A 20,938-nucleotide genomic window follows, 5' to 3' on the forward strand; every position below is an offset into this window, starting at 1 on the left:
TGCCCTCCGGAACTCCATGGTTTGAACTTTGCTGGCAATATAGGTGCGTTATGGTGCATATAGGTTTTGCTGGCAATATAGGTGCATTATGGTGCATATAGGTTTTGCTGGCAATATAGGTGCATTATGCTTTATACCAGTTTAAAAAAGCAGCCTTATGTCACGAAAAGTCTTGAAGTAAGTGGAAAAGGTTCATCCATCAAGAAGGTTCTTAAATAATGAATGGGTCATAATTCTCTGCAGTCAAAAGCAATTAATTTTCTGTATTATAATCAGGAAAATAAATCTGAAAAATCCATTCCAATGGCTCCGAATCTGAAGGCAGTGTTGCAGCTGAATTTTTAATCTTAAAATACAAGAGCAATGAGGACTTCTGCTGTTTAAACATACAATCTTCTACCAAACAGAACAGCTTTACTGCATATTTAATAGGTAGAACGGGTTTTGCGAGACCGCATGAGATTAAAGACAGCACTAGATACAGGAAATGCATTTCAAGTAGAAAGGTCCTTCCAAGATACTTCTCAACTGTATAGCTACAAAAATTCTGGAAATATCCTTTATGAAGTGTACAAAATACTGCAGAAAAGCTTATTGCAAAAAGTAGTTGCACTTATATGTTTGCAAAGAGCTAAAAATATTGAGAAGAGTATTAATGCAGAATCCAGCTGAACCCTACAGCAAGTATTCTTATTAGGATGCATTTGCTCTCTTCCCTTTAACGAACTCCTAAATAATCCATCACGTTAGCTGGGAACTATCAATTTCTGCCCTCAAATAGATTGCTTCAACCCTGATACCACCCTAAGTTTTTAATCTTTCAGAGACGAAAAAACTGTAAAATTAATAGAGCTCTTAGTAAAGTTAATAATGACACAATCTGTTAGCAGTGAGAACATGGGAAGGGGACAGGGACACAGACTACAAGTGAGTTTCCATCTCTAAAGGCACCACACAACAAGGGGAACACACGTGTGCATTCCCCTGCACCGCAGACACTTTCAGAAGCTTTGTTAACAATCTCTGCTTTGAGTAAGTCAGATTTTAGCTACCCAAGCCAACTCACCTGACCCAGAAGGGAGCCACCCAGTGAACATCCTCAGCACGCACCTATCAAAGGATGCGAGCCAGGAACAAACTACTAAGTTGGGAAAACCACACAGCGGGCCATTCTGCAAGCCCCCAGGCCTAACTTCACACTTCATTTAAAGAGCAAGAGATATTAAAGCATCATCTATATTGTCCTCGGGATAAGACAACATGCTTCAGTAAAGACGCGGAACTACTTATTGATCGAATCTAGCCCTGAAGCACGCCATCCCCAAACAAACAGCAACATCTGTTGTACCAAGGTCTACAAAGACTTAGGATTAACTCCATGCTTGAAATTCTGGTTGAATAATTTAAAGGTTAAATAATTCCTCCTCAATCTTTCCAGACAGTCCTGAAGATGGAAGTAGCTGTGTCACTGCTTCCAGGTAGGACAGACACCTAGCTCAGCACCCGGGGCAGCAGCAGACCACTTCAAGGCAGACCTGGAGCATAGGCAGCCAAGTTTGGTAACTCCTAATGACAGGTGGAAGCTCTATAGGTATCAAGTGTATATCTTTAGGGTTCAGGCCTTCAAGAATTTAACAGCCACAGGGCAGGCAGGAAAAGAAAGCCATCTCTAATTTATATTCTTCTCTATGGATGACCGGTTTAGCTCTGGGACATCTATTAGCACCATGGCAGCTGTGGAACTTGGAAATAAGAGACCTTTGACTACATGACAGATGCCTTTTGCCTGCAATTAGCATCCAGTCCTAAGACACCAGAAGCTTCAAAAAAGGCTAAGCTTAGACATTTGATTAGGTTGAACTACAGAAAAAAAAATACAGTAAGCTTTGGCAGGTACTACATCTCTAACATGACACTATGCTCCTGAGCAAAATAAAAACAACAGATACCTTCAAAAAGTTACTATAGTCTATAGTGACAGTTAACTTTTAGGAGATGTCTGTACATCCTTTACTGAAACTACAAAGAAGCATGCTCTATGTCCCATGTGTAATGAGCTTTTGCCAGGTATTACTCTCTGCCCTTGAGTGGAGAGCATGTCTCTAAACCAGCTAAAATATGTCAGTCCTTTGGATGAAGGACATCTGCTGCCCATAGTTAAAATAATTAAACACCCGCATAGTCCACCACGTAACATAATGTAACAGTGATATCAGGACTAAGGCATTTCAGATATTTACAGACCATGCGTGCAACTTCAATATGCCTTCAGTGCTGGGAACTGCTGAACACATTGCAATGCGTCTTCTACTCCAAGATTTGGATTTGTCAGTGATGTAGGTAATTTGTTGACAAATCCAAAACTTGGAGAAAACACCACTTTGTTCCAAATCTGAGAAGTGTTCATGAAATGAATTCAACGCTCTTGCTCCCACGCTGCAGAGATGTACCCTTACCAGCAGGGACCGGGACAGCAAACACCACGTGACACGCAGCGAAGTTCTTGTGCAAAAAGCACTGGCACAAAAGCAGTAACGTTACATGGAGACCTGGAACGTGGAAGTGCTCGGCACCCTCCTCTAACGCAGCTCAAGACTACTCTGGGATCTTCCCGTGACTAACAGCTGACAGCACGCCGTAAAACACGGCGGACAAATGAAAGCACTGATAAAGTGGAGAATGACTCCAGTGCACCACGCAGATAAATTTCAGGGATATTACCCCTTCATATCTACAACTGTCTATGGACAACAATTAACTTGACAAAGCATGCCAATGAGAGTGTCCAGAGACACATAAAAAAAGTTTTATACTACATTCAAATGAGGTGATGCTACTAGACTGCAGACTGCTTTCTTCTTCTTGTGGGCACTCGATCATTTGAATATACCACAGTAGAGCTGCATCATCAGAACAGGAACTTTCCGACACCTACTTTTACTGTCCATTTATTCAAAAATAGCAATCTTCATCAGGCAAATCAGTAAGTGATCATCAGCTTTAAAAAACAGTTTCAATTGTTTATGCAAACCTAGCTACATTGCAGCACATTCTGTTCACTGCAACTCCTCTGACTTCAACCTGCGCTGTAACAGTCAAGAACAAAATTTAGTCTGTACTCAGTGACCACCAGACACCCACTGGGAGCCATGAAAATACAAGGGAACCACTCCAAAAAGATGAGGTTACGTAAATAACAAAACCACCTAACTGCCCCATTCCTCTAAAACATTAATTATGCACACATATGCAATGAATAAAAAAAATATAAGAGATGTGACACAGTAAATCCACCTGAAGCAAAATGAAATATATGCAACCAGTGATTCTGGGCTACTAACTGAAAGCAATATTTAAAAATCTAAATTAAATCTCAAAAAACCCCCCAACTCACTAATGGGGAAGTTTACCTATGGAGGGCAGAAAAACGTTTAAAAATTCAGTTTCAAGAAGGGTTTGGGCCTCTGCAGATGGGAATTTCTGCACAGAGACAGTTTCAAGGATGTAGATATTATCTTAGCACCAGACTCCTGTTACTATGTTAGCCAATAACTTAATGTTATCTTTATCTATATAAAAGTACATCAGCTCTGACCATGTCACCTTACCCTAAACCTATGTCAGTTAAAATTGTGTGCCTACTACTTTACAACTACCTTTTTCTGAGCTTTTTACCCATTACCAGCCGCAGGTCATCCGTCTTGCACTTCGGGTATTTCTTGATCGCCTAAACCTCCAGCTAGTCTAAGTAGTGCTCAGTTGCCGTAAATTGATTTAAATGGGTAAACTATGCTAAAAATATTACTAACTTTAATCCTGAGTGGGGGGTTGAATAATTACTATACCGTTTCCTGCCATTTGCTTATGCAAGACATATGTTTTAAACTACTGAAAGAATTAGGACTAAATGACAAGTCCACATTCTTGACGCAGACTGCTCACAGACACAAGGTGCAAAATATGGTAAAGAACGAGAACAGGTTTCAGTGATCTGAGCCAGGAAAAAAAACCCCCACACCATTCTGAGCAGAAAAGAGGACTTCTTTGTGATTATTAAAACAGCTTCTACCAAGGCCATTACACAGCCTGATTTCTCTTTTGACAAGTGGTTTGGTTATTTCTTTTATGTAATGCAGTTATAAACAGGAAAGGCCTGTTTTACCAGTATGTTATCAAAAGCATTCCACTGCCTTTGAAACAGATATTTCAAATAAGTAACATACTTCCAGTATCTTCATTAATATAAAAAACCCAACTCCAAAAGTCTTACTTCCTTATATGACAGCTACAATTGGCAACTTCACTCTTGCAGAGTCTATTCCCTAACAAAAAGGAACATCAGGAGAACACACAAGTTAGTCTTCTTCCAAATTTCATAACATCTTTTAACTTTAATGGCAGCTGGCCAAAATCTTCAGGACTACTGCAGGCTAAAACCCATTCCTAATCCCTGTAACTCGCTCCAGAATTCCCACTCATGGGCAATGCTGGGAGCAGTGGAAAATGCTGGGTCTGGTTAGCAGATGCTGGGGCTGGTTTGTAAGCAGTTTACATCTTAAGGACAATCAAATCTTGATCATATGAAGTGATAAATTTCATCCCCAGCCCATGCAGGAACCTAGTTACTAACTTGTATATAGATACATACATCCACACACCCCTGGTGCCCCAGCTGCAGGGGTAACTAGCAATGTCATTCAAATATCTCCATGGGCAACAGTAACTGAGCAAGTCCTCTTTTAAGCAATGGTGAAATCAAACCTTTAAAATTACTGTCTAGTGCTATCAATGTATTATTTCTTGAAGGGGAAAAAGTGGTATTGCAACAGCACAAAGTAATTTATTTTTTTTTTTACTATTATTTTCACCTCTGATGTGGAGAAGGAGGGGAAGGGATGAAAAGAGATGTCTGTCTGGTCTGGAAAACAACAGATTCTCAAATGTTTTGTACTATTTTTGTTCCACTAACAGGTAATGGAGCTACCGGTGTTCTCTTAAGGCTTATTCTTATATCTAAAGAAGTTAACAGCATAGGTTTTTATGATATAGAGCACACAGGTTCTATACTTCTGCAACACATTTCCACCGAGGCAAAAATATCTATTCATACAGATAAGTAATGGTAGGAAAGTGCCAGGGTGCCAAGAAAATCATCCTGCAACAACATGCATCTTTTCCTTAAGGGCTCAAAGGAGAGCTGAAATTGGCAATAATACATCATATGCTAACACTGAGTTTTCATTGAACTGAGTTTGCCTAGTTTCCATTAAATCATGATGCTGGGGCAAAGTTAGGACTCTACAAGCCAGACTTGCACCCAGCATTAACAAAGCAAAGATAACGTTTTGCAAAAGATTTCAGGTAAGAGGTTTATGGTTCTTGTTACCTTGAACATGTTTTCTAGTTGAGCTCTGAGAGCCAGGTTGAAGGGTTCTAACTTGCACCTGGTTAAGTTTGCCAGGTCCCCACCCACCCTTCAAGCAGCACACTTCCTCCCCAGAGCCCTCCATGTGATGGCAGTTCATGCCTAGTCAACAGATGGGAGACAGAAGAGTACCTAGGCTTTATTTTACACAGTTCCAGATGTAAAGAGATTATTTTGCAGTGGGTCTGGCATCCTACTCCCTCAGGAGTTTGCAAGCTTGTATTCCTCTTCTCTTCCCTCCCCACCATGAGCAGGCAGGGTACGTGCCGGAGCTGGGGCTCAGGACTCCAGCAACCCAGGTCCAGCCCACTCTGCTGCGGCTGGTTGCGCCTCTGCAGCCTGCCTCTGCTGCAGCTGACCAGGCAGGTGTCTCCTCCTGGGCCATCCTGGACCACAGCCCCAAGCCCCAGCTCCCACCTAACCCAGCAGAGAGCAGAAGAAAACATGCAGTGGAGAAGCAGTGAGTCGGCACCATGCTGCAACACACAGCATCGGCAGTCTTATGATGTGGGTCTACGCAGACCCTAGAGATGCATCAGAATTGCTTATAAAAGCTCTGTTTCAAACCTACAGTGTTTCTTCATGCAGCACGTAGGTGAAAACAACACCAGATCCCCCCCCCAATTGCTACGCAACCAGGTGAGGCCTAATCCAGGCTGCTCATGAATGAAAACCAAGGAGCTCAAGGAGGGCAGCACAATATTTTGTCAATACTTACAGCTGTTTCCTCACAAGCTATTCTGTTGAATGACAACTAGTTAAGCTCAGCTACAGGTCAATTCATCTCACTTACAGTATGGCTGGGTAGATGGGAGTAGCAGGATGGATGGGGGAATGTCTCAGAATACCAAATCAGAGGGACAAAAACTCTTCTGCAGGAGCCGTGAGACAGCTGACGGGGCTGGTGAGTAATCCGCTACTACAGAGCCGCCTTAACATCAAAATGAAAAATGAAGGCTGCAAATTAGTAACCTTATCTAAAGAATATCTCAAGTTTTTCCTGTGCAAGTTACATGAACTAACATATATCCAGAAATATGAAGAGCAGGCTGAAGTTTACACCTGCAGTTAATTGTAAGAGTCTTGAAATATTTTAGTTTTTATCATTTTACATGCATGTGAAAGGCTTTAGAAATAGAACAACTAAAATTGGAACAACACAGACCCCTGCAAAACTCAAATTAAAAAGAGTGAGCCAAGACAGCATATGCCCTTTCCAAGAGGAAGAGAATGCATTATAAGTCTGGGAATAAAGCCACGTAACTCCTGGCAAGACAGCTCGGAGAAACAGATAATAAAACAATCCTACCAATACAGTCATAAGACATTCAAAGCTAGAATTAATGTATCCTTTATTCATTATTAGAAATATAAATAGCTTTAGTTTGTGACAGATTAAGTATTTCCTGTAGGAAAGGATTCAGCAGCCTTAACCTGCAATATAGGAACAAAAAACCTAGATATGAAGTTGCCTTTGACAGGAAGCAAAAGGCATTAAAAACTGGAAATAGCATCGAAAAGCTGACTGTCGAGGGACTAGCTACCGAGCACCTCTAGCCTTACCAGCACCAAAAAGCAGAAGTATCTCCTCTCCCTCCCACACGTGCATCTCAGTAACTTCACTTGCCTCCACAGAAGACAAAATTGCTTGAAACAAGAACGTCCTCACCGACCGCGAGGTTAACACCACTGGTTGCAGTTAAAGAAAGCCAGCAACCTTATTCGCATCACCTCCATTTACCTAAAGCAAGTGACTCACCGAGGAACCGTGCAGGATTAAAAAGGCACTAAAAACGTGGCATGCATAACGTCAGCCTTTACAGAGACACTATCAAGCCATTATTTACTAAGCTAACTAATTAGCCAGCCACCCTTGCAGATAATGAGAATGCATTAAAGTATTTAAAATTCCAGCACAAGCCTGACACATACAAAGTGGCTGCCCTTCTTCAAAAGAAAACGGATGTCAAAGGAAATAAGCCATTTAGGAACAGTCAGCACATCTGAGGTGGAGCGGGAAAGTAGCATCACCTACGGTAAGCGTTCAGAAAAAAAGTAAAGCAAAGCAGAGAGCTATGGGATGCAAAGGTATTCCGCATTTTTATTGTATCAGCCTCTACTTGTAAAGAAATCATTAGATAGATGACTTAAATTAGCATTAGATAGATAAAGCAGCAGCTATTCAAACAAACAGAGTTAATGTACAGAACTGTACGATCTGGCACAGAAAAACAGGGAAATTGAATGTACTTAAGCTGACAGTGATCTGAAAAACCCAACTGGTTAAATTCAGTTTTACACCAAGAAATAAGCTTTAATTGAATATACACTTCACTGCAGTCTAGTACTGAAAGCATCCTTCCCTTTATATAGGCACTGCTCCAGAAGTGGGTAATATAACCAAAGTCGTAGAGCAAGTTTATAAAATGCATAAAATAAATTAATCCATCTACTGGAAGTGACGTCAGGAATACTCCCAGGAGATACCAGTTCCCTGTGTACTTGAAAGAGCAGAAGTACATCAAAAAGACTTCCTAAACTCCAGCTGAGAGTACCCATGATTTTTTGGGGGTTGCAGGGGGGGTGCAGAGACATTTCCCCAGCACTACAAAGCTGATTGAGGATAAAAATTTAGAGGAAGTTTGGAGATTTCAGCACCTGTCACCAAAAAGCCAGTTTTATATTCTCTGTGAAAACGTCTTCACGATAGCGTATGGGGGAGTATCAGGACATGAAGATCTGCTGCTTAATTACTACCTTTTCCTCTACACACGTATTCCTCATAGGATGTCCTCACTCATTTTAGTTGCAGTTCCCATAGTAGAGTCCCACAGCATCTGCATATACAGGAGCAGCCTTTTGGGGTGAGAAAAGCTGTGTATGACAACGGAAGTGGGAGATGAGCAGGGCACCACCGTACCCAGGCGAGCCTGGGCAGCAGTCTTACCCACAGCTACAAGACAGCCAAGCCTGCTTCAAACCAGCTCTCGCAACACAAAGAACAAACTTAAGTTTGTGAAGACCCTGCCTTCCTCAATTAAAAGATCCCACAGGAAGAAATGTGACCATCTTGTAGGCCATAGCTCCAAAGGGGTCAGCTGTTCAGGTGCAAGACAGAAGGGCTTTCAACTTTTTTCTTTTTTAAAGATTTCAGTTATTTCTGCATTAACTTCTCATTTTCTTGGCCTTTTTCAGTCCAATGACCTCTAAATTGGGATTCTTTGACTCCTGGAGAGGTGCCCAAAAGCTCATTCTGCCTCTAAGGAAATTCACAATTTGGCATTTAAGGGGAACAGTATCAAATGATATAGCTGTAGTCTTATTTTGTACTTGACATCAGAGCTCTCATGTCACCTTCTTCCCCCAAAATGACTCAATAATGACAGTCCTCAAAGGAGAGGTTCAAAGGCATAGCAGAGAAGAGCAAACAAGCCCCACGTTACAAACTTTCCCCTACACAGTCCAAGAAGCCGACCCTTTAGGTGGGGAAGACACACATATGAACCCTTTGAAAAAAGGGAAATGATACTGAAGCCACAGACACAGAAGCCACCTGGGCAACAGCCAGTGGCTCAACCTCTACATAAGTGGAATTAATTGCTGGGGTTTAGTTAAGATGTTTTGATAAAAGTAATGCATACTTAAAAGCAATGCACAGTATTAGGTTAAAAAACATGCGGATAGCATGTAAATGAAGGTATATGACTTGGGACACCACTGACATTTCACAGCTGTCAACTGCTGGGAAGCTTGAAAAGGAGAAACATCCATCAAGACCTTTCAACACTAGATACAGGACAGACTATGTGTGCTACAAATGAGTCCCAGGGCTATCTTCCTACTCAGGAAACAGGATTTTTTTTTTTAAAGCATCATATACCAATGTCGCTAATTAACATCTGGAATGAACCTGAAACTTGTCAATACAAATGGTCACAAGTTGATATCAGGAAAGAAAAGAAACGTCAAAATATAGTTAAGTCTCAAGAACATAATGAGGGGTGTCTCAAAGAAGTCGCAGGAAGATACTTCAGGATCTCCAGCATTCCTTTTAATTTTGAGAGAAATTACGCAGCTACATTCATACATCAAGACAACATAAAAAAATTTAACAGTATCAGAATTATTTGAAGTCTTGAATAGTTTAAGATAGTAAATGCCCTGACTCCCCCAAACTGCCCCTACGTGCAGCCTCACACTGCATGGACAAATCTTAATCTGTCATTATTAAAAAAAACAAACAAAAAAAACCCACCCACAAAACCAAAAAGGTGCCTACCTTGCTTGTAGGTGGGAACCTTAGTCCAAAATTCAATCAGCTTAACACAAAGGCAATAAAAAGTACTTTTTTTTTTTTTTAAAGGAGTTCATCTTTTAAATATGAGACCAAAATGTATTCCCTAAAAGGCAGCGATGGAAGGCAAGCTAGAAGGAAAATCTGGAGCAGGCAAGAAGCAGAGAGGGCTAGGTGGCTGGAGAAGCCCCCAGCAAGGGCACCCGCCTGCTGCCTAAACACCTTAGCCTAGCAGAGCTAGTAAATCAGTCTGCAACCACCAAGACTGACTTGTTTGCATCCACAAGAATTGTCCCTCATCTCTTTCCAGTTATTCCACTGCACACTCCCACGTTCCTGTGCTCCACAGAGATACTTAGCTCTCAAGATACCATACCTACAAAGTTCAACAGTTCCTAAACCAAGAACCTTTTGTTTTCAAAGCCGTGGGGGGGGGGGGGGGGCGCACGCACTACCAGGCTTCATTTTCCAAGTTCTTCCACAGGTTCATAAAATAACTGATGTCAATTCAAGTTATCATATTCTGTAAACCACAGATGACAGCACCTCAGGCATACAGAAGAGATTCTGAGCTGAGAAGCGTTTTTTTTTTCTGGCCACATATGGCAGCAGTAGAGCATCCAATGAATGGCAAAAACCTTTTTTCTTGACAGTCAGAGGTTAACATACATGCAGTATGAGTCAATAATCCATGAACGGCTGCACATCATACAACATTTGCATTCAATCTGAAACATACAGACATTAAAGAAACATACACTCAATTTATGAAAGGCATAGTTATTTGTGAAAGCGAGCTCAGAACCATGCAACTGCCTTTTCACTGACTAGTGCCAACTTTGCAAATGCCCTGGTTTTCCCCTTACGGCCTAATGCCCAGGGGAACCTTTTTTTAATTGGCACCAAGGAAAATGCATCTTTTAGCACACCTTTGCAAGGAAGGTCTTGGCCTGAGAGCCCATAGGTTTGTTGCTGTTATTGTAACGAAACCAGCCTTTTAGAGTACCAATTCAGCAAGAATAATTTTTGAGTGTACAGTCTCCAAAGTCATGAAGTAAGTCTTTTCAAATAGCTTTGAGCAGAAGATTTTTAACCCTGGCATATACAAGTTGTCTCTGCCCTACTTCTCCTCTGCCCATTTGCCTCTAACTCCTGTCCCTCTGCCCATTTGCCTCTAACTCCTGTCGAAGAAACATGTCCCTGTGCAGACCAGAAGCAGCCAGAGTTTTCTATTTCAACAGCTTTCCAAGATACAGCTTAACTCTCATCCTTTCCTCAGACATGAGAAGGATTAACTCGCTCTTCTGCCTCTGTTTACATTCAGGAGGGCTGCCACTACTTGGATAAGCCACAAATACTAATTATTCTGTATTGATTCAGTTGACTTTCTAGGACAAAGTAGGTCTAAAGCTCCAGGACACACTGTGAGCGTTACAGAACATCAGCTTTCTTACACAGGATAAAACAGGTTAAGCAAAGAGCACAGTCTAGACATTAAACACCACATCTAGAATAGAAATTCTGAGTTCCCATCAAGACCACTACTGCTTGCATCCGGATCGATAAAAAAGGTGAAGAGATATTGGAAAGCAAAAAAATACAGAGCACAACAGGTTTTTCATATCACCAGAGAATTGGAGAGGATATAAGTGGTACCAGACAATAACACGGATACATGTGTACACGGACAGTGACTGTCCTCATTCTCTCACTTCATTATCCTTCAAATCCTGTCTTGCAGAAAGACAGAAACTTAATCCAGAGTTTGTATTAGATCAAGGCTAAAGAAAAAAGGGGAAGTCCAGGACTTGAAATGCAAGTATTTTGTTGTAATACAAGAACTGTAGTATTCCAGCTTCATAAGAATTCCATCATCCCTTTCCTCCAACAACAGAAATTCAAAAGCCCAGTTGTGTGTGTAATACTTCTGCACACTGAGAACATGATCCCGCTGGAGGCTAAAAGACTGTTTATCCACAGATCAGTAGTCACTGTGCAAACTTATATGCTCTGTTCCATCTACACTCCTCAATTTTGGCTTAGAGAGAATACTCAAGTATCACCAAATGGAGCTTCATTAGGGGTGACTATATATTTAACCTTACACAGGCAGATAGAGTTCAAATATTTTCCTACAGAATGGTAGAATTCAAATGAATTAACTCACAAGACAGAATTTTAAAGCAGCATCCATGCATAGCATTATAGCATATTTATGTAAAAGTGTTTACAGCTCAACAAAAGTAAAATGCCACTAAATGCCAACCACCATATCACAAACAAGCGCACACACTTTGAGGTCTTCCTTCCACCAATTTTAAATGTTATTTGATCAACACTAGATTAAGAAAGGTCTGGATTTATAATATTAGAAGATTAGATATGTGTTAACATTGGAACTAGACATATGTCTAACAAGAAAGGAAAAATCAATGGTTCATCAATACAAACCTAAAGGGGTGGGGGAGGAAGGGAGGGATCGGGTAGGATGGAAGCCTTCACTGCCACGCAAGGTATTTACAGGACTCAATTCTGAAGTTTAGAGATGGCATTAGACTTCAATTCTGCTGCACACATGGAGTAAGCATTGTAAGCGAGGGCAGCAACTTTCCTTCTCTTACATATATCAAAGAGTCTACAACAAAAACGCTGAACAGCATTGGAAAGACTGCTGTACAAGACTGTTTAGACTAAGTCCCAGCTACTGTCAAATCTACTCAATTTAAGAGTTATTACTAGCAATTTTGCACCAAACAAGCAATGATTTAGGCTGCTAAGCTTGTGCTGGAACTAGACTTCAGGTATGAGTGTTGGGCTTTGTTGGGTTTCTAAGTAGGCATTAAGCCAGCCATATGCTTCTTCAAGAAATGCTTTCTCACTGCATAGCATGAACACTGCCTTGGTCCTGAAAAAGCATTCAGGACTTTCAAGTTGTGCCACTTGCATAAATGAATTGGTAGCCTCAGCAGAGGCTGGCTGCACTGACCTCTACCACCAGCCATGACAAACAACTGGAGCCAGATGTGCTGCCCTCCCTCCCCTCTGAGGCTGAGCACCCTCATCGCAGCAGTTGTTTGGGATCTCTAAACCAGCAATTCCACACACACATCAGGATGAGCTCAGAGTAACTGCTGGGATGACAGGGAGCTCTGAAGAGCTTTAAAACCCAAAGCTCACAAGGCTGATAAAGCTTTGCATGAGCTGGCTTCCATTTATTTCCATAGGCCCTTGTATTATTACTACCTAAGAAATAAAAGTTCCCAGAATGTCTTCTGAAAACAAACCCCACGCTAAGTCCCAAATCAGGATGATGTTGGCTAAGCAACCTGGAAGCTCGTTTCCCTGGTCCAAAAATGCCCAACTGATGCAGTGTGAAATTCTCATCATCTGCATCAGGCTTCACTCCAAGTATGCTGAATTATTTACTCTACGTCAGCCTGTAAGCATTAAACTTAAAATCTGTATGACTTCAGAAATGTTTTGCTTTTAAAAGCAGCATCTTTGTCAAACTGCTAATGTCTATGGAAATTAGTGCCCAGCATAACAGCATAGTTCTCTCTACTGAACAGCAAAGTCCACAACAGGAAAATCCATCCAGGCTTTCAAACCACGTCCATCACATCAGCGCTCAAGCATCTTAAACTGACAGAAGCAATATTAAAAAAGAAAGTGTAGATTTTCTCAAGGCAGAATTTTTATCAGCATCTTTATCATAAATATGGATCAGTCTGCCATTTTAATTCACATCTATTTCCACAGAAACAGTTACTTTCATTAAAAAGACTATGCAAGAGCCCTTTCAAATATATAAATACCTGCTGTAAATAAGTTTTACAGTCATGTGAAAACTCACACGCATTCCTTTCCAAGCTTGGATGCTTGATGGGAATACAAAGCTGTGGATCAGCATTATTAATAAGGCAAATTCATAATGAAAACACATCTCCATTCTGTAAATCATGAGTGTGTCAGGAGTAGAAATATCCTTTGCTGGTAGTTCTGAAGACAAAATTATTTCTCCCAAAAGATATTGAATAGATAAGCTAGGCGCTTTCTTACCCATTCATTTTCAAGCATCAGAGATGCTCAAAGAAGCTTAGGGAAGAAAAGCAAAATAGTGCAATTAAGATCGAGGAAACAGTACTTGTTTGGAGTAGTACATTTCCATAAGTGCACTAAACACAGAAACAGGGTGCAAAACAAGCATTTAGCAAGTTATGAGACCACCAAGCCTAAAACCAGAAGCGTTGAAACCTACTTCAGATATCCTGAGAGCCAAACCACACTGGCCAGCATGCAAGAGTAGGTAGTGTAGTGCAGCAACCTGGGGCTAAACCACCTCACTTATAATTGTATAGCACAACTTGAAGGTAAATTAGATTAAAATCTAACATTAAAAGAAATACAACCCCCACCCCCAAACACACCCAGCTATGGTACTCAACCACTTGAGGCCAAACAGAAGATGGAAACTGGGGACAGACCAAAACAACATCAGCCGAAATAATCCGTGCCTGGAATGCCTGCTCTGAAACTAGCCCCCAATGGTTTTTCTCCACTTGCTGCCAAGCACCTCTAGTGCAATCCAGACAGTCAAGGACACAGTCAGAATGTTAATATGAAAGCATTAAAATTCCCATTGAAATAGGCCCTGTCAAGCTACTTTATGTAACATGATTTATTGTTTCCAAATGTAGTAACAAGGGATTTTATTGTACAAGAGCATGTTGTACACAATGGGGCTCTGGGTTCGCATTCCACACTAGCCAAACTAGAATTTCTGACAAAGTTTATGCTAGTACATGTCCGAGTTACTGGTGTGTGTATGAAAGGGTAGCTATATGCATTAGAAATTGATGGGGTACAGAAGAGACTTAAAATGAGAGCTCTCTGCACATTTCTGTGCATATTAAATGGACACCTCTGATCACTACTGCTGCTGAATGGCTCTGAAACAGCGCTTATGGAAAGAAGCCGAACTGTCCCCATCCCTCAGGGCACTCGCATCAAGCAATAAAAATGGACTGTCAAAAGCTTAAGGAAGTTTTTATTTCCAGTCTTACATGTCAATCAGACAACTGATGTCTTCTGCAAGTTCAACATAGTCAAACTGAGAGCAGACTGGAAACTTCTGGTTAAATTTCTAACCCGCTAAACCCAACTTCAAAACCCCAACCTCAAAAACCACCATCTCCTATGTTTACCGTATTTAACACAGCAGCTAAAATCAAGGCAAGCTGCCCAAGTTCTGCGCTAACACCACCCATGGAGAGTTATAGCACAGAGCACGTACCCTGTCATAGACTTAAAGTTTGTGGATTTTTGTGTCTGTAGACACATTTTCTTTCCATCTCCATTCTACATACCAGCTTCTCAGAAATGCAGAAATATTTCAGCTCTATCAACCCACTGTTCTTTTTTTATGCATTTACTTTAAGTAGTTTAGATAATATAACTGCAATGAAAACTACAGATATAAATTTGAGGCAGAGTTGACTAGTACAGTACAGAAAAGCAGAGACGTTGACAAGAATTGTACCTGCTCTCTACACTGGGATAGGTATCACACCAGCTGCTAGCACAAAGGCAACACTGCAATAAATTGGTGGTAGTGTCAAAAAAATATTATCTTCGTACTTTTTATTTGGAGCAAACTGCAACCAGACACTGTGTAGCCGCACAAGATTATGGAGTTAGACACAAAAGACTGTTTCTGTTGTAATTTGTTATATTGCTGCCCTCAGGATCCTAGCTTTCTTACTAACTTCTTCATTGGTGTACTATTAATCTTGAACATCATTCAAGTAGATGCTTTGTTCTGTCCTCTTCCCCTGCCTAAGTCCGGTATCGATGTCCATATAAACTCAAATATGCTTTGAAATTTTTTCATTTCATTAATAAAATACACACCACGAAGGCCTGACTGCAACAGATCACACAAAGATCTGGATCTTGCCGTCAATTAGTTATATTACAAACTTAGCTACAACTGATGTGCTCAATTTATTGCATTCCAGGCAGTTGATCCCAGATCCTAGACCTTGGACTATTCCACTTTCACAACGCTAGTCAGAATCAATAATGAATTTTTTTTAGGCCTTCCCATTCTTGCTCTGCCATTCAGCACTAGCAATAAGAATCAAGCTTACTCCAAGTAATAAGAACCAAAACGCATGTAGACATTCGTGTTTGCTATTTCAATCCAGGAGGGATCTCCACCGCAAGTTTAAAAAGGAAAACTATTTTCTGTTGGAGTCATGAGAAGTGAGCAAAAGCCGTAATGGAAATCAGCTGTCCCTAGGCGAACTGGAAGATGAGGGGGAAAAAGCTAGACAATCAGATGCCACAACTAAGAGATGAACAGCTGGCATTTTAAGGAATGTAGCTTATAAACCAAGAAGCTGGGTAATAAAATAGCAGATGAAGTTCAGTGGACATAGGTAATAAGTGATGCACAAGGGAAAGACCATCTAACTTAACATTCACAGAAACAGGCTCCTACCACTATGACTCAGAAGCTAAATCTTGATGGTAGCCATTTCATCGAGATACCACCTCAGTGCTCAGCAGCTATGAGAAAGCAAATCAAGTGTTAGACATTGTTAGTACAGGACTAAAGAACAAAACCAGAAGAGACCATGACACTGCCTGAATCCTGAACAGCAGATGCAGTTCTGGTCCCCAAATCTCAAAGGGAATCTGAAGATCCAGACAAGGCCCAGGAAGAGATCATGGAATGTGTCTACACCAGCATTTTGGCTCAGATCAGAAGTGCACTTTTGAAACTCATCTCCCAATCACGGTCGCTTTGTGCACTGCGATTCTCATCTCAGAGCCTTCTTGGGCCACATGAGCTGGATTCTCTGAGTGAATCTAAACAAGGAGACAGCTACTACCACACCAAATGCTACCCAGCACCCAGTCTGCAGGACTAGGCTAAAATCAGCTGATGCAAACTTCTGTGAAATGCCGATAGATAAGCACAGGCATCGAGTCCTAATTCGCTCTACGAATCCCATCCTAATCCACCATGCTGTTTGATAATGAGGGCACAGCCAAAGCTGAGAGGAGGTGTTGAATATCTCATTTATGGCAAGCACCTAGTAAAACTAGGACACTTCATTCTGGGGAAGATAAGACCGAAGTCTCCTACATGATATGGCTCTGAAACAACACAAGTGGCATAGAAAAGGATGAGCAAGGAGTAACTGCTCAGGGTCTTTTCCTGAATGAGATGGAGGAAACATCCAACAGAACAGGCAGAAGGTCGTTCTGCTTCAAAACAAAAGATGTTTCTTCACACAGCACCTATTTAAGCATGAGAACCCCTTGCTAACGAAGATTATGGATGCTCTAAGTTTGTATAGTTTCTTTCTGAACCCTTATAAATTCATTGGGAGAAGTCCATCAAGAGCCATTAAACGCAGTCAGCAATGCTAGCTCTGGAAGTATCTGAGCTGCAGGCTGCTAGCACTTGGAGGATACTTTGGGCAAGTAAAACTACACACCTCCCCTGCTACTGTCCTCTTCCTTGTAGGCATCCACTATTGACCACTGTTGAGACAGGATACTAGCCTTGATGTACAAAATTTAGCGTGACCAAGTCAGGCTACTCTTGAAAATGGCAGGACAGGTGTGCCAGATGGAAAAGGAAATAAAATGCACACCAACCTAAGAAAAGGGGATACAAACTTCTGTAACAAACTACTGAACAAGCAAATCTTGCCCTTCTTTTTGGGGCACAGTCACAGGCTTCATCACCATGCCAGCAGATGCAGCAGGGGTCAGGAGATCCTACAATTTAGTTTATTACTGAAAACTGTTCTTCAGATAGAAACTTCTGCCACACATCATAACACAACCTGCAATGCTTGCAGACTTACAGACCCTTGGGGACAGGCCCAGAGGAACAGTTAAACTATGGGTCCAAAACACTAAGCTTTGAGTTATAAGCTATCTAGGAAACAGCCTTTTTATTGCCAGAGATCTGAAAGAAAACCCAAAAGCCAGAGGAAGTCACTAAAACAGAAGGCATTTAAAAGCAAAAGGGAATCTGCCTCAAGACATTCCCCTGCTTCAACCTTTCCAGTGTATTCCTCATGCAATCTTCTCTCTGAATTTTTACACTTAGCCAATAGATACCTCTTATTCTAGCACTCAGATAAGATTTATGATGCACTGCAAGTGCTGTGCAATTAACAGATTTAATGCCTGATTCATCTCCTTTTTCAAAGGGAGACTGGAGAAAAGCACAACAGGACATGGTTGGGTACTGTAGCTGTGGGTATATCATACATATACATGATATGACATTTCCTCTACCACTACTGTAAGTCAGCAGATCCCTACTCTTCCTGTAGATGTATCAAACCTTTTTCACTGTTTAGATTCCCAACTATTATTCATTCTTCAGCTTAACCATTGAGGGGGTTTTTTCCACCCTCAGTATGGATTTTTACACACCATCCCACATTTTCACCATAATTTATCAATTGCTTTTTCCACTCCATTTCACTGAATTTCTAATCTCATTTCCCCAACTACACTGTCTACAATCATAACATAGCAGTGACTTTAAAAAATTCAGTATGCTCCACTAATTTCACAATGTGTTAAAAGAGATAACACAGGGAATACATTCTTTCCATCTCAGCATGATTACTTTAACTTGCATATCAGAGACAACAGTACATAGCCGAGGAGGAGGACAGGCATTTCTGCAAAAGGAAGTCAGAGCTCTGCAATCTTACACAGGTATTGACCAACTTTCAGTGAGAGAAATGCCACCAACTCTTATGTGCAAGACCAAGCATTTACCTCTTCCACATTTTTAATTAGCATTTGGTTGATGTTTATTCTGAATCATGCCAATACGTCTTCATCCAATCCAGCAGCACATTTGTTTGAGGGGTTATTACAGATGCATCATACACTAATAAAAACACCCTGCTCTGAAAGGAATTTTAAATGGCAGAAGTTAGCGGCTTGCTTCCCAGCTGCAGTCTTAAGTTCTACATATGTCAATGCTGAGCGCAAGCTACTTTCACAAGCAATTAAAACAGACTACATGAAGTACCTAGCTCAGCCCGCAGGCTATATAAGACTTGGCTTTCAGTTTTGTTCAATTACTTTGTCCTTGTCTTTAGTAAACAGAAATCCTTGTTTTACTTTCTCTCTACCACACACTGCATCTGTTCTCCAAATTATACCACCCTAATCCGCACATGGCAGCCTTTGGACCAGTTTTACTCTACACTGAGGTAGTTTTCACCGAAAGATTTGAAGGTAAGGTACATAACACAGCAATGTTCCTAAATAAATTCTGTACTGCCCCCCCCCCCAAAAAAAAGGTATCTTTGAACTAAGTTTTACCTCAAAAGCATAAATAAGGCTTCGCTTCATCCCATTAAGATTTCTTCAGCCAATTTTACTTGCCACAGTGCTACAAGCCACAAAGTTGGCTTAAGTTGTTGCCGTTTCTGCAACTTCTAATCTGAAATCAACTTTAACAGTATTTAAGTTTAACGACTAGACATAAGTCTAAATCTTATGATATCCCAACCTCATCTCTCAACACAGCAAGAGCTGTTCAGATTAAAAGCCACTGGGATAAGAACAAAGAGGTAACGGAGGGGAGTGAAGTCCGATATTATATCATGATGCCCTCAAACACAGAAGCTCATCCGCCTGACATGACACTTACTCCAACCGTAGAAACACTCTCAAAGGTTCAAATACTGTGTGCACATTAAATGCCTAAACACCAGAAGAAAACTGCTCAGAGTCCAATATTTACACCAAGCTGTTCTCAGGATTTCTTACTAAATATTTAACTTCGTACATCACCTCTACTCAAACTGAGTAGCAACAGTAATTAACTTGATTCTGAGAATCTATGCCTTTAGCTAAAAAGATGACACAGTTAAACTTTCCAAGCTTCAACAGAAGTGAAGCATTACTACTCTTTCCATAAGCCAAGTTACCTTACGTAAACCGAGGCGGAAACACAGAATAGTTCAACTGAATTTCTACACAAACACGTATTAACAGTCATAAAATAAAAACAGTGCCAAAGGGTTAACACTTTATGATGATAATAGTCACTTGGAAGACTAGAGATCAATTTTAAGATAAGTGCCATTGATGATTTAAGTATGTTTGATCCTGCCTCCTGACAGACCTTTCAGGACTACTGGTTACTGTTCAAATTCTGTTTGGGAACAGAACAAACCAGCTTCAAGACACACAGCTTCAATTCCACATTTCAGATAATCACATGGAGTTAAAAACCACACAAACTAAACGAACAGAACAGAAAATACTCACATTCCCCATGTATTCTGAAAGTAGATCCTGCAAGGCCTGTCGCACTGCATTACACTCAGCAACTATACGTTCCCGTCGGTCATCACGTGTGCAGGATGAATCAGCCATCAGGGCTGCTCCGCTAATGATGCTCTCCAGGCGCTCTTCCAGGGAAGGCCTAAAACGTTCTTCACTGAAGGTCGATGGATCTACAATAATTTGTTTCTAATAAAATAAAGGTTTTAGAAATTAGTAATCAGAGCAAGCAGTAAGCTACTGTTAAGTCATCAAGACAACCAACATTTACATCAAAACCCTGATCAGGCATAAAAGGCAAACACCACACAATTTTGGCACCGAGGATGATTTTCACAAGTAGTTTCGTAGAATTACTAAAAGGTTCCGCAGCAGATTACATTGCTAGTCATTTCTTGTGCTGCTTTGACAGCTAAACAAAACTTGGCCACAGGAAGCCTCATTACATGAATGGCAAAAATCAAACATGCCAGCACAAATAAGGTTCAAAGAACAGAACTCTTCTTAACTACATGTCAATCCGGACATGCCTTCGCTAGTTAACTTGTCAGATATAACTATCCCATCATGAACAAAAAAACCCAAGGAAAACAAGCGTCCAAAATTAGCCCTATATATATCGCTCTGTTGTCCTAGTTTATCCAGTCTGTCTTCTCTTCACCATTATGCAGGTAAATACAACAGTATTCTCAAAAATTCTCAAAGTGAATCATCAACATGAATGTTTCAAACAGCACAGAAATCTATTTCTTCAGGGCAGAAAACTATCACAGGTTTATCTTGACAGAGCATAACTAAGCACAGCTCACACTGAGAGACTTAAGGCTGAAACAGCAGTACTGATGCATCTGCTTTTCAAGGGGTCAATACCACCACCC

The 20,938-nt window shown here is 40.9% G+C and overlaps 1 protein-coding gene across 1 annotated transcript in view; it reads right to left on the bottom strand.

Annotated features, from left to right (window-relative positions):
* Positions 1-20,938, bottom strand: part of CTNNA1 (catenin (cadherin-associated protein), alpha 1, 102kDa) — a 104,251-nt gene that overhangs the window by 68,264 nt on the left and 15,049 nt on the right. Inside the window, exon 6 of the mRNA XM_009330012.1 lies at positions 20,046-20,249. Within this exon, the coding sequence (XP_009328287.1) occupies positions 20,046-20,249 (204 nt within the window). The remainder of the gene's footprint in view (positions 1-20,045; positions 20,250-20,938) is intronic.

The sequence above is a fragment of the Pygoscelis adeliae genome, unplaced genomic scaffold (assembly GCF_000699105.1).
Source record: "Pygoscelis adeliae isolate BGI_AS28 unplaced genomic scaffold, ASM69910v1 Scaffold248, whole genome shotgun sequence".
NCBI lineage: Eukaryota > Metazoa > Chordata > Aves > Sphenisciformes > Spheniscidae > Pygoscelis > Pygoscelis adeliae.